This window comes from Erinaceus europaeus, chromosome 1 (assembly GCF_950295315.1).
Source record: "Erinaceus europaeus chromosome 1, mEriEur2.1, whole genome shotgun sequence".
NCBI lineage: Eukaryota > Metazoa > Chordata > Mammalia > Eulipotyphla > Erinaceidae > Erinaceus > Erinaceus europaeus.
In genome coordinates, this window is record NC_080162.1 from 71,800,382 (window position 1) to 71,813,311 (window position 12,930).

General features: G+C 53.8%; 1 protein-coding gene across 1 annotated transcript; it reads right to left on the reverse strand.

The window, feature by feature from the left end:
- Positions 1–6,020: 6,020 nt before the first annotated feature.
- On the reverse strand, positions 6,021–12,431 carry EBF4 (EBF family member 4). Its single transcript, XM_060201725.1, has 4 exons — positions 12,253–12,431; positions 11,752–12,166; positions 11,137–11,258; positions 6,021–6,174 (listed from the first exon to the last, which is right to left on the reverse strand). The coding sequence occupies exons 1-4, from the start codon at positions 12,429–12,431 to the stop codon at positions 6,021–6,023; spliced, it is 870 nt and encodes a 289-aa protein (XP_060057708.1).
- Between the last annotated feature and the right edge of the window lie 499 nt (positions 12,432–12,930).

Here is a 12,930-nt window from a genome sequence, read left to right on the forward strand (position 1 = left end):
GAGAGAGGAGGGGAAGACAGAGAGGGGGAGAGAAAGACACCTGCAGACCTGCTTCACCGCCTGTGAAGTGACTCCCCTGCAGGTGGGGAGCCAGGGGCTCGAACCGGGATCCTTATGCCAGTCTTTGCTCTTTGCGCCACCTGCGCTTAACCCGCTGCGCTACCACCCAACTCCCAAAAATTATTTTAAAAATAGAGATAGACAGAAATCGAGAGGAGGTGAGAGAGAGGAAACAAGAATGAGAGGCAGCTGCAGCACTGCTTTGCCACTCATGAAGCTTTCCCTCTCCACTCTCCACCTACTCCTACCCCAGCAGAGCACTGCTTAGCTGTGGCTTATGGTGGTGCTGAGGACTGAACCTGGGAGCTCAGAGCCTCATACTTAAAAGTTATTTGCATAACTGGTATACTATCTCTCCAGTCTGGTGTGTGTGTGTGTGTGTGTGTGTGTGTGTGTGTGTATGTGTGTGTGTGTGTGTGTGTGTGAGTGTGTGTGTGTGTGTGTGTGTGTGAGTGTGTGTGTGTGTGTGTGTGTGTGTGTGTGTGTGTGTGTGTGTGTGGTGCAGCATGATTACCTGACTACAAAGCACTGTTGCAGAGATGTGGTTTGGGAGACACAATTCAATGTCACTAGAAAGTTCCTGAGCTGGGGAGCTGGGCACTAGAATACACATTACCATGCACAGGGACCTGGGTTCAAGCCCCTTGCCCCCACCTGCAGGGGGAAAGCTTCGACAGTGGTGGAGCAGAGCTGCAGGTCTCTTCTCCTTCCCTCTTTTTCTCTTTGTCTCTCTCAGAAAGAAAGAAAATTCCCAAATGGGGTGGAGGTAGATAGCATAATGGTTATGCAAAGGAACTCTCATGCTGAGGCTCCATAGTCCCAGGTTCAATCCCCTACACCACCATAAACCAGAGCTGAGCAGTGCTCTGGTAAAAAAGAAAGAAAGAGTGAAAGAAAAAAAGAAAGGAAGGAAGAAAGGAAGAAAGAGAGAGAAAGAAAGAAAGAAAGAATGAGAGAAAGAAAGAAAGGAAAAGAAAGTTCCCAAACCAGGTAGGACTTAGAAGATGCTGCAGGAGGAAAAGGAGCAGTGTGATAGGAAAGGGAGAGGCGGATGCAGGGATGCAGGGATGCAGGGATGCAGGGATGCAGGGAGAGGATAAGGAGGGTGGACTGAGAGCCACTCAGACCAGAGTCCACCATGGAGCTGCCCCTGTGACAATGGCTGCCAGCTTCACCACTACTTCATCTGTATTCTGTTTACTCATTTTTTTTAATATTGAAGGTAAGTTTAAAAAAATTTTTTTAATCTTTATTCATAGGATAGAGAGTCATAAATTGAGAGGGAAAGGGGAAATAGAAAGGAAGAGAGATACCTGCAGCACTGCTTTACCACTTGCAAAGCTTTCTTTCCCCCTGCAGGTAGGAGCTGAGGGCTTGAACCTCGGTCCTTGTGCATTGTAACATGTTCACTCAACCAGGTGCGCCACTACCCAGCCCCAACCTGTTTACTCTTACTCTGCATTATATCTGGGATATTACAGGTTTGTTATGTTGTACTTTATTAATTATAATAAATGCATAAGGTATTGTACTTACTGTCAACTGTAAAACATTTATCCCTCAATAAAGAAAAAAATTATAAATGCATAGGGCCAGGGAGATAGTGCAGAATATTACAGTACAAACTTGCAAGTCTGAGGCCCCAGGGCTACAGGTTGAATCCCCAGCACCACCTTATGCCAGAGCTAAGCCATGATCTGGTTCTCTTTTTCCCCTCATAATAAATAAATTGTTAAAAAATTAGAAAATAAATACATAAATGATAAAATGCAAATTGTTTCTCCTCATGAAAGCCTGGTTGGGAGCCCCATGGCCCACTGAAATGCTGATTTCAGAGACAGAAGTGATGGGTCTTGCTTGTCTTCTGATCAAGAGGAGGAAGAGGAAGACCACTAACATCTTTTGGTCCTCTCCAAGGATCCTTTCTCCAGGATGGTCCCCCACCCTCTATTCCCCTCCTTCCTTGGGCCTCCACAGTCCTCTCTGGTCCAAGCCTGTCCAGTGCTGTCAGCCCTGAGGACTTGGATCACAGCACGTCCCTGATTGCTGCTGATGAATATGCTAATAAGGTCACAAGCCAGACCCTGCTCTCCTGCTCCTGGACCAGTTTTTGGGGTCAAAGCTCTGGGGAGAGCTGCTAGAAGGAACGGGTGGTAGAGCCATCAGAGATCACTGCCCTTGATTCTTTCACCTCACCCAGGGAAGGTGCTGTCTGTGCTCAGACAGCAGAAAGAAAGGACTGGGGGGGTGGTGGGGTGGGGGGTAGTGGGGAGAGGGGTGTGTGTGTCAGTCCTTGGAGGGGAGTGGAGAGGCTATACAGTGACAGGTCCCCTATATATCACTTCACCCCTCCTGCTGGCATAGATAACCCACCCCCTACCCCTCAATCCCAGAGCCAAATTCTAAGCTAGTACCACATGAACAATGATGCTGGCTTGAGCTTCCTTCCCTGACCATCTCTTTTGGCAAATATCAGTTGGCCTGGGTCCTGGCTGCCTGCCAGCTCCAGAGGACCAGACTTGAGAAGTCTGGCTAAGCTCCCTGCACAGTGGCTGCCCTCTTTCATAGCAGGAGAGTTCAGGAGGACAGAGGTCAATGGGACCCAGGGAGGGAAAGAGGGCCTGTGGGCTGTGATCTAGTACTTAAGTGTCAATACTGGGGGCAGAGGGCCATACTATGTCCTCCCCCACAGGCGAGGGGGCTGGGCCCCACCTCCCAGGAAACAGCCTGACTGTCACCTTCTCTTCCCATCTCACTCAGCCAGCGGGTGGGAGGTACAGTCTCCTGCCGGGGTCACAGCCTCCATGCAAAGCAGTGGGGCAGGAGTGAGTAATTCACAGCTCCAGGGCGGGATCACTCTGATCAACAGACCAGGAAGAACTTGCAGAATGGGCCAGACTCCTGCTAGGCACACCAGGGCAGCCCCTAGCCTGTCAACACCTCCAGTTTGCCTGCTCATACCCCTGCTGCACTTGTGAGAAGATCAAGGTAAGAGAGAAAAGGCTTTGCTGTGAAGACCCGCCGTGGTTCCTATGAAAAGACACAGACTGACATAAGGATCGGCTTAGGAGCAGGTAGGCTGGGTGCCAGGGGCAGATCAGAACTCCTTCTTTGGGTTCCCCAGTGCCTGGTACTCCTCCTCCCCCTATGTGTACTAGGTGACCAATCAACATCCCCAAATGGAACTGCCAACTCCGAAGGGAGAGAGTTGGGGCGGGGGAAGGAAAGACTTTTGCTGGTAACCCTTTGGGAATAGCTGATATGCTTGCCAAGAGAAAACAGATCAAGAATAAAGAACAGAAGAAAAGAGACAGAGACACACCAGTAGGGAGATAGACACAGGGGTTGGATACACCCTGGGTGCGGGAGAGTGGGATCCAGGTGTGTGGCAGGGCCACTCACTGTCTCTCATACCAGATAGAGACAGAGGTGGGGACAACAAAGGTCAGCATTTCACTCTGGCCTTCAAAGTGGAGCTGCCCAAGGGAGCCACTGGGGTGTGGGCAGAAAGCTCCAAGGTGTTTACTAATATCTAAGCTTCACTGACAAGAGTGGAGGAAAATGGGAGAGACTTCTCCCCTGAAGTCTGGAGAGGCAGGTGTTATCTTGGAGTTTCCTCAGCAGTAGGCCGAGATGAAGATTCATATGCACACTGTTTATTTGCAAGGTGATGCCAGGAAAGGCTAATATGGGGGTGGAGGGGTGAGACAGAGAAGAAAAGTCCACACGGGGCATTTTCAACAACCACTACCATGGGCAGTTGCAGCTCACCCCACAGGGAGCTCTGGAAACAGCCTAGAATGTGGCCTTAGTGATGCCTCTTATTAGGATGGTGGAAGGATGGAGCTGGAGTACTTAGCCACCAACTCCAGTCAGTCATTGGCTGGGGTGTCATTTCTTGGGTATCTGTGACCTGGTAAGTGGCAGAGCAGCTGCTGGCACCTCAACCCTGAGCGCCATTCTTGCACACAGCACACACTGAGCAGATAAATGCCACCTAACAACCATGCCAAATGCTTCCATAAGAGCCTGGCATGGACAACACACCTCACTTTCTTAGAAAGATGATTTTAGGGAGTCGGGCAGTAGCATAACGGGTTAAGCATAGGTGGTGCAAAGCGCAAGGACCGGCGTAAAGATCCCAGTTTGAGCCCCCGGCTCCCCACCTACAGGGGGGTAGCTTCACAAGCAGTGAAGCAGGTCTGCAGGTATCTATCTTTCTCTCCCCCTCTGTCTTCCCCTCCTCTCTCCATTTCTCTCTGTCCTATCCAACAACATCAATAACAACAACAATAATAACTACAGCAATAAAACGACAAGGACAACAAAAGGAAATAAATATTTTAAAAAATTTAAAAAGAAAGATAATTTTATTTATTTAATGTTATTTTACCAGATCTCTGTTCAGCGCTGGCTTATGGCAGGGGATTGATCCTGGGACTTTGGAGCCTCAGGCATGAGAGTCTGTTTATATAACCATTATGCTATCTCCCCTCCGCCCAGAAAGATGATTTTTAAACAAACTGTTCAAAACACATTTCTATCAACTCCCAGAGTGTGCTGAATTGGTGGGGCATTTGTTCTTGTGCTAAAGAACCCAGAGTTTGGAGAAAGTAATCACTGATTACCCACTACCATCCCATCTTCTGCTTTTTAAATATTTATTTATCTATTTGTGAGAAGAGGAAGAGAGAGAGAGAGAAAGAGAGAGAGAGAGGCAGAGCACCACTCTGGTACATGTGATGCCAGGAGTTGAACTCAGAACCTCATGATTGAGAGTCCAACACTTTATTCACTATGTCACCTCCTAGGGTGCACATCTTTATTCTGAATTAGACCAAAATTTCAAAAGATTTCTTTTTTAGTCAGGTTACTTTTGGGTTGGGCCTCCATGCCTGTATGATTCCACTGCTCCCAGTGGACTTTTATTTCTTTTTTGAGAGTGTGAGAGACAGAAGGGAAAAGAGATGAAAAACACCACAGCATATTTCCACTGTGTATGAAGCTTCCCTTATGTAAGTGTTCCCACGTAGTAGTTAGGCACTTGACCCCTGGTCCTAGTGCATGATAAAGTGTGATCTCTACCAGGTGAGCTATCATCTGACCCACTAAAGGAAATTGCTACTGACAATACTGGTTTACACCATTACTCTTGGGCCAGAGGACACCTGTCTCAGAGTCAGCACTGGTGTTGCCGGGCTTCCTGAACACTGTGCCGGGAACCCAGGTCAAAGTGAGGACCAAGGATAACCTGGCCTTCACAGCCTGCACCTCCCAGGGGTCCTGTGCTCAGAGGACAGGGTGCTGGCAGGGAGATGCTGAGGGATGTCTGCGTACCAGTGCTGGGCCACCCAGCAAGTCCTTGCCAGGGGCCCTTCTCAGCACACTGCCTAACCCCACCTTCAGTCTGACAGCACACCTCCCTCCAGTCTCTGTGCTCTGCTTAGAAGCCCACTCTTGGCTCCTTACATCCCTGACTGCACACTTACAATAAAAACCAGCAATTTAAAACTACCATTTCCAAACCCAGAGAAGACAAATGACGAGAAGCTGGAGTTTCAGCCTCCCCAAGAGGCACCCCAGGCCTCTGCCTCCCCATCTCCCAACCAGATCCCAACACTTGCCCACTTAACAAGTGTCTGGCTTGGGGCTGATCCATCTTCCAGGGTGGGACACTGGGGAAATGGGGACAAGCCCTGAGGTCATTAGTGGCAGGGCAAGAATCTTTGTTAACTTCCCTCCAGCACCTTCTCACCCCAAAGAAGATTGAAGAAATAATATATGTTTGTCTCTAGCATCTCATTACTAAAGTCTGTGCTAAACCAAGTTCTTGAATACACCCTGGTATGGCCACACTAGTCCCTCTGCCTTCCCTTCAGGGATCTCACTGGCCCTTGTTTCCTCCCTGCAGGTATCCCCGGAGTCCCTGGGACTGCTAGCAATCATGCAGGGCCTGGTATTCAATCCCAGACAAGGTCTATCAGCCGAGCCCTGCCCAGCCCCACACACCCAGAATCTGCGGTGCTGCAGCCCAGGGACAGTGAGAGCAGCAGCTCCTGGGGCACGTCCACCATGGCAGTGAAGTGGGTGCCCAGAGCCTGTGTGCAAAGGCACCTGATAAAGAGAGAGCAGCAGGATTACTTCATATCCCTGTGGCTACTGCTCCCAGGAAGTTCCCTCAGCCCTGAATGGGGGGGGCCTTCAACAGACAACTCTCCCATCCTTTCTCTTGCCCTCAAAGCCACCTAAATTGCCCACTCTCCTTCTCCCTCTTCAGCCCCTCACCACCCACCACAGGCCTGCCTGCCAGGTCCCAGGCTGAAAAGCGGCTATTAATTATTAAAGCAGACAAAAGCATTTCCTAGCAGGGAGGCTGGCCTGCAGCTGCTTACAGGAAAGGCAGCTCCAGCTGGCTTCCCTTGCAGGGCCCCACTAGTGCCCTGGGACCACCTCAAGGGAAAGGGCCGGCCTGGGCCTCCAAGGGGTCTCCCTGGGCTGGGAAACACAGCAGGAAAGGTGAAGAGAGCTCCTTGTGCACTGAGCCCTGGCTAAAAGGATGTCTGTAGGGGGCCAGAGGAGGCAGGAGAGGGCTGGGTATATTGTCTAAGAAATAGAGTCCTATTGGCCCAGGGTAGGACTGGTCAGGGTTATGGTTGGGATTTCTCTGTTACTATGGAATGAGGACACACAGCCTCTTCTCTGCTCCCTACTCTCCTATGCCCAGAATTTCCCTTACTGATAGAAAAGCCTCCCCCCACCTCCTCCCATTGGCCTCAGCAGGCTCCAGATGTTCTCCTGCAAAAACATGTCACTGTAAACTGGGGAACATGTGGGGGTAGATAGCATAATGCAAAGATACTCTCATGCCTGAGGCCCCAAGGTCCTAGGTTCAATTCCCCCACACCACCAAAAACCAGAGCTGAGCATTGCTCTGGAAAAAAGGGGGGGGGGTGGAGAGTGCCTTATAAACCGGGAGCAGCTGACAGGTCAGTACATGGCCTCTAGGGTCAGCTAGATCCTGGAGAACATAATGCAGGGAGGTTGAGCCTGGCAGAAAGAAATTCAGGAACGGGGAGAGGGGGGCAGCTCATCTATATGCAAGCTTTACCATGTCTTACCATGTGAAAGCCTCTGGGTTTAAGACCTAGCACAGGGAGTTGGGTGGTAGTGCAGTGGGTTAAGTGCAGGTGGCGCAAAGTGCAAGGACCAGCGCAAAGATCCTAGTTTGAGCCCCCGGCTCCTCGCCTGCAGGGGAGTCGCTTCACAGGCTGTGAAACAAGTCTGCAGGTGTCTTTCTCTCCCCCTCTCTGTCTTCCCCTCCTCTCTCCATTTCTCTCTGTCCTATCCAACAACAATGACATCAACAACAATAACTACAACAATAAAAAACAACCAGGGCAACAAAAAAGGGAATAAATAACTAAATATTTAGAAAAAAAAGACCTAGAACAATATGGAAGCACCAATGGACAGCACCAAAGGGACACCACACACAGTGGAGTGGTGCTTTGTTCTCACTCTCATGTCCCTCTAAAATAAAAAGAATGAAAAAGTTGACCTAGGAGTGGTGGCATTACACATGCATCAGGCTGGGTGTCTCATTAAAATAAAGTTTAAAAAAAAAAGAAAGAAAAAATGAGGTTTGAAAACCTTTTCATATGCACTTTTGCTTTTTTCAATAGATGATGATTGCCTTACTATGAACTGGTCAGGTCAGTACCACCACTGTGAACACAAGGAAGAATGAGCCACCATCTCTGCCCTAGAGGAAGGCACAGGCTGGCAAGGGAAGAGGCCCCAGCAGAGCAAAAAGAGCCTGGGCCAGACATGGTGTGGATGGGTGTGTGTGTGTATAGACTGTAAGGCCCTATTTGCTGGGGGCAGAGGGAACATTTCAAGAGAAACAGCTACTTTTTCAACTTTACCAAATGCCAAGTATCCTCTAGAGCCAAGAAGGAAGTTTAAGGCCACACAAATATCTGGGAGGTGTGGGGTGTGTGTGTGTGTATATACCTCTGCAGCTGTGTTTTTGGGTTTTTTGGGTTTTTTTTTTTTTTTTTTTTTTTTTGCTTCCAAGGTTATCGCTGGGACTTGGTGCCTGAAGTATGAACCCACTGCTCCTGGAAGCTATTTTTTTTCCTTTTGTTGCCCTTGTTGTTTATCATTGTTGTTATTGCTGTCATTGTTGCTGGGTAGGACAGAGAGAAATCGAGAAAGGAGGGGAAGACAGGGAGGTGGAGAGATAGACACTTGCAGACCTACTTCATTGCCTGTAAAGAGAACCCCCCCTTGCGGGTGGGGAGCTGGGGGCTCGAACCCAGATCCTTGTGCTTCATGCCATGTGTGCTTAACCTGCTGCGCCACCAGCCAGCTCCCTGCAGCTGTGTTTTTTTAAAATATATTTTATCTGTCTTATTTTAATGAGTGAGAGACACCGCAGCACTGGTATATGGTGGTGTGGGGGATTGAACCTGGGACTTCGGAGTCTCAGGTATGACAGTCTCTTTGCATAACCATTATGCTATCTTCACCCTCTGAAGTTTTTTTTAAAAATATTTTTATATTTATTTATTTCCTTTTGTTGCCCTTGTTGTTTTATTGTTGTAGTTATTATTGTTGTTATTGATGTTGTTGTTGTTGTCATTGTTGGATAGGACAGAGAGAAAATGGAGAGAGGAGGGGAGAGAAAGACAGACACCTGCAGACCTGCTTCACCGCCTGTGAAGCGACTCCCCTGCAGGTGGGGAGCCGGGGGCTCGAACCGGGATCCTTACACCGGTCCTTGTGCTTTGCGCCACATGCGCTAAGCTCGCTGGGCTACCGCCCGACTCCCACCCTCTGAAGTTTTTAATGAAAGTGTGACATGGTCAGAAAAAAGCTCTTGGGAAATATTGCTTTGGTCCACAATGCATGGCAGATGTTTTGGGGAGGTGCTAAGGGACTGGGGCAGTATACTAAGAGGCTGAGGTAGTACTCTGGAAAACCTCCAAGCCAGGGAGAATGTAGTAAAGGACAGGGTGCTTCCTGTTAGAGACTGGCTGTGGACACACAGAGAGGAAGTAAGACATGGAAGAGAGCATCTGTACACCTTCTCAACCAAGTGGCTGTGGGTGAATGTGAGGGAGGTGTTGAGCAACTGTCACACCCCAAGCTCTGGAGAAGAACATTCCTTTGTGAGCTGCCCAGAGGCCAGGAGAGAAACTGGGAAGAGACTAAAGAGGGAGGTGGGATGGGAAAGGAATCTCCTTTGTTGCTGTTGCAGGATGTTACGATCTGAACAGGGGACAGATAGACTGGGGCTCACTCTACGAAGAGAAGTGATGATGGATGCCCTTGGAAAGGAGGATAAAGCATTCATTTGCTCTCTTCTGGAAAGAGGGCATCTGGAGAGGACTAGATATATATGCGTGTATGGGTTGGGGGGTGGACACATGCTTTCACCTGTGTCCTGAGACTAAGAAGTTTCCTGACTTAGAGAAATGCATCTTCTCAAATTGGAGAGGCCTTCTGAGACCCAGTGATTTTGCCCTGGGAACTCAGACTGAACACTCTAACACTACTCAAGACCCATCCCCACACCATGTGTAGAGAGCACTACTAATGGCAGGACCTTCTAGAGGAGCCTCAGCCTTGCATTGCTGTATCCACAGAAACTACAATGGCATTGCCTCCTCTGCATTTCCCTAGCCGGCAAGCTCACTGGCTAGGGTAGCCAAAGTGGGAGGGTGGAAGCAGGAGCCTCCAGTCCCCAAAGTCCCATGGGGCCACCTTACAAGGAGCTTTCACTGCACAGTCAGTGGTGGAGAAAGTCTTGCTAAAAAGTTGACCATCTCAAGTGAAACAGTCAGCACCAACAGAGAAACAGACTGGATACAGAACTGTCCAAGGAAGGAAGATGAAAAGGAAAGCTGCTAAAACATTGACAGAAGCTGTAGTGGTGTGATTTTGCTGTCTATTTTCCAGGAATATATTTATATCATAGGGGAAACTTGTGTGAAGTAACTCATAGACAGGACCCTTTTTCTCTTCCATAAGAGGTGAGTTGCCAAGAGCACCCTCAAAATGAGCTTCAGTTCCTGCCAAACTATGTGTGTGTGTTCAGGAGGGAGGTTGGGGCTGGTCTATGTATGTTCCGGACCAGACTAGGGGTGTGAAGATGTGGCTCCTGTGCCAGACCTGACCTGCCTTGCCCCCTGCCACCATCAGAACCCTTTCAGGCTGCGAACTGCCCAGCTCTCAAAGAGCAACATCCACTGCGGTGCCTCCTAGGAGATGTAAACTCTGATGCTCCCACCCCTGCTCACAACTAGGGTGGTGCACAGGTTTGGTCCAGGTGTGTGTGTGGGGGGCAAGTCCACAAACCTTCCAACTTGCTTTCCGAATCCAAGAATTCACCACCAAGCCCCTCCCTCTCCCCTTTCTCCCACGCTCACCCCTGCCACACACACACACACACACACACACACACACACACACGAACACACACGAACACACACACACCCTACTCCTGCCCAGACCCCGGAAAAGGAATCAAGAGCAGTGGGTGTGGGTGCTGGCTTCCCAGGAACCCCCTGCCTTCGCAGGGCCTGGCCCCAAACACCTTAACAGTCTGCTCCAACCCCCCCATCATTCCAGGCAAGTCAGCTGTCCGTCTCATCTCTACCCTACAGATCCCAGCGCTTGAGGCTGCACACCCCCACCTTCCAACTCCAAGGGGCGTGGGAAACCAGAAAGGGGGCTGGGTTTCATGCCTTTTGCGACAGAGCAGCAGAATTGGACAAGGGCAGACGTCGGGACTGCCCAGGAAGGAGGGAGTGGCAGCTCCTGGACAACTGGTGGCCGAGGGTCAGAGGCTGCAGGCAGCTGGGATAGCGCCCCATCATCAGTCCATGAGCAGCAGTCAGAAACCCGAGCCCAGACAGACCCAGTAGAGGCAGAAGCCCCGCCCCGGCCCGCCCCACATCCTTGGTGGGGGGCCCGGGTGCTGGGACCCGGTGGACTAGAGAGCTCGCCCGGACCATCCAGAGTTAGGGCTCCCTCCACCCTGGGTCCCAGCGGCCGGGCCCGCGCGCTTACCTCTGCGCCGCGGTGCCGGCGTCCAGGATGCCCGCACCCTGCATCCAGGAGCGCACGGAGCCCAGGCCGGAGGGCAGCAGCGGCTCCTCCTTCAGGCTCAGCCCGCCGCGGGGCAGAGCGTCCTGCGCAGGGAACATAAGGGCGCGTGGTGTGGGGGCGCCCCGCCGCCGGGGACCCCGTCCCGCCGAGGCCACGGGCGTCTCGAGTCAGCCCGACCCGACGGCAGCCGGCGCCTCCAGGAGCGCAGCGCGCAGCTCGGGTCCCCGCGGCTCAGCGCGCACCCGCCTGTGGGGCGCTCCCTCGGAGAACGCCAGCCCGCGGGCGCCGCCGTGCCCTCCCACCCTCCCGCGGCGCGGGGCGGGGAGGCGCGGGATTCCCCCGCGGCCTGAGCGCCGGCGAGCTGGCGCGGGGAGGCGGGAGCGCAGGCGGCAGCAGGTCCGCGCGGAGGCGCCCCCGAGGCGCGCTCTGGCGGCTGCCCAGGGCCGCGGTCGTCGGAGGGGGGGCAGCGCCCTGGGAGCTACCTCCGGCGAGGCGGAGGCGCGGGGCTGCCCTCCCTCTCCCCCGGCGCCCCCGCCTACCGCCCGCCCGCCCGCCCGCGGCGCCGGCGCTGATTACCATCCGGGAGGCGGAGGCTGCGGGCGCGGGGCTCGGCGGCCGCAGCGGCGGCGGCGGCAGGAGCAGCAGTAGCCGCGCGTCCCGGGGAAATGCAGGGGCAGCGCCGGGCCAGCACACGCCGCCGCCCCGCGGGCCCCGCCGCCCCGGCCCAGCCGCGGCCCCGGGCGGCAGCACCTGGAGCAGCAGCAGCAGCAGCCCGGCCGACTCCCCCCGGGGGCCGGGGCCCGCGCCGCCCCGCCGCCGCCGCCGCCCGCCGCTCCCCGGGGCCTGGCCGCGGGCCCGGGCCATGCCGCCGCCGCCGCTGCTCCCGGGGGAGCGGGAGCCGAAGGGCGGGCGCGGGCGGGAGGAGGCCCGGCGGGAGCCGGCGGGAGCAGGCGGGCCCAGGGGACGGGGCCGGGCAGCGGGGGCGGGGCGGCTGGCCGAGGGGCGGCCGGGGACGTGACATCATCGGGGGAGGAGCGGCCGGGCGCCGTGGCGGGGCGGACCCTGGGAGCGGGTCGCGGGCCGGGGGCTGCGGCCTGGCCGAGGCGGCGGTGGGGCCGGCGGGCCCCGGCTGGAGGCGGCCGGAGCCGCGGGAACCCGCCACCGCCTGCGGTGCGCCTGGGGACGCAGCCCGGCTTCTCGCGGCCTCGTCTCCCCCGGCCCCCCGCGAGTCCCCGCCGCCTGCGCTCGCTGCTCATTTTGACGCCTCGGGGCTGCTACTTTGAGCCCGGCCGCCCTCCCCGCCCTGTGTCTGCTAGCGCCTGGCCGCGTCGACCCCGCTGTCACCCCAGTCTAGGACTCCAGCCTCCCTCCTTCCCTCTCAGGCTGGGCCCTAGCCTGGAGCGTCCCTAGCCCTGTCCCTAAAGCCTCTGGATGGATTACCAGCCAGAGCCTCGTGATTTCGGGTTGCAAGTTGGACACTCAAGACTCAGAATCCAGCTCACCTTCCCTTTTGCCCCAGCCCCGTCCCTCACAGATGCCATTCCTCTTTTATTAGCTCCTGGCAGAGAAACTGTCTCGTCCTTGACCTGTCAAAGCCATTTCTGCCCCTCTCACCACACTCTGGCCTGGTGTCTCCTGCCAGGTTTTGGACAAGCCCGGAGTGAGTCCTAGGAATTCCTGCAGAAGAGCAAGGGGGTGGTCTGTTCTGCCTGGAATGTCACCTTTCTGCCCCAACTAACTATTCTGGGGGAATTC

What these genes read in the sequence shown, in the direction of transcription:
- EBF4 (XM_060201725.1), bottom strand. Translation starts at nt 12,431, where the DNA reads ATGAGCAGCGAGCGCAGGCGGCGGGGACTCGCGGGGGGCCGGGGGAGA. An exon ending in CAGGCCGCAGCCCCCGGCCC is followed by an intron (nt 12,167 to 12,252) that starts GCGACCCGCTCC and finishes CCCCTCGGCCAG; the next exon opens with CCGCCCCGCCCCCGCTGCCC. An exon ending in CAGCCTCCGCCTCCCGGATG is followed by an intron (nt 11,259 to 11,751) that starts GTAATCAGCGCC and finishes TTCCCTGCGCAG; the next exon opens with GACGCTCTGCCCCGCGGCGG.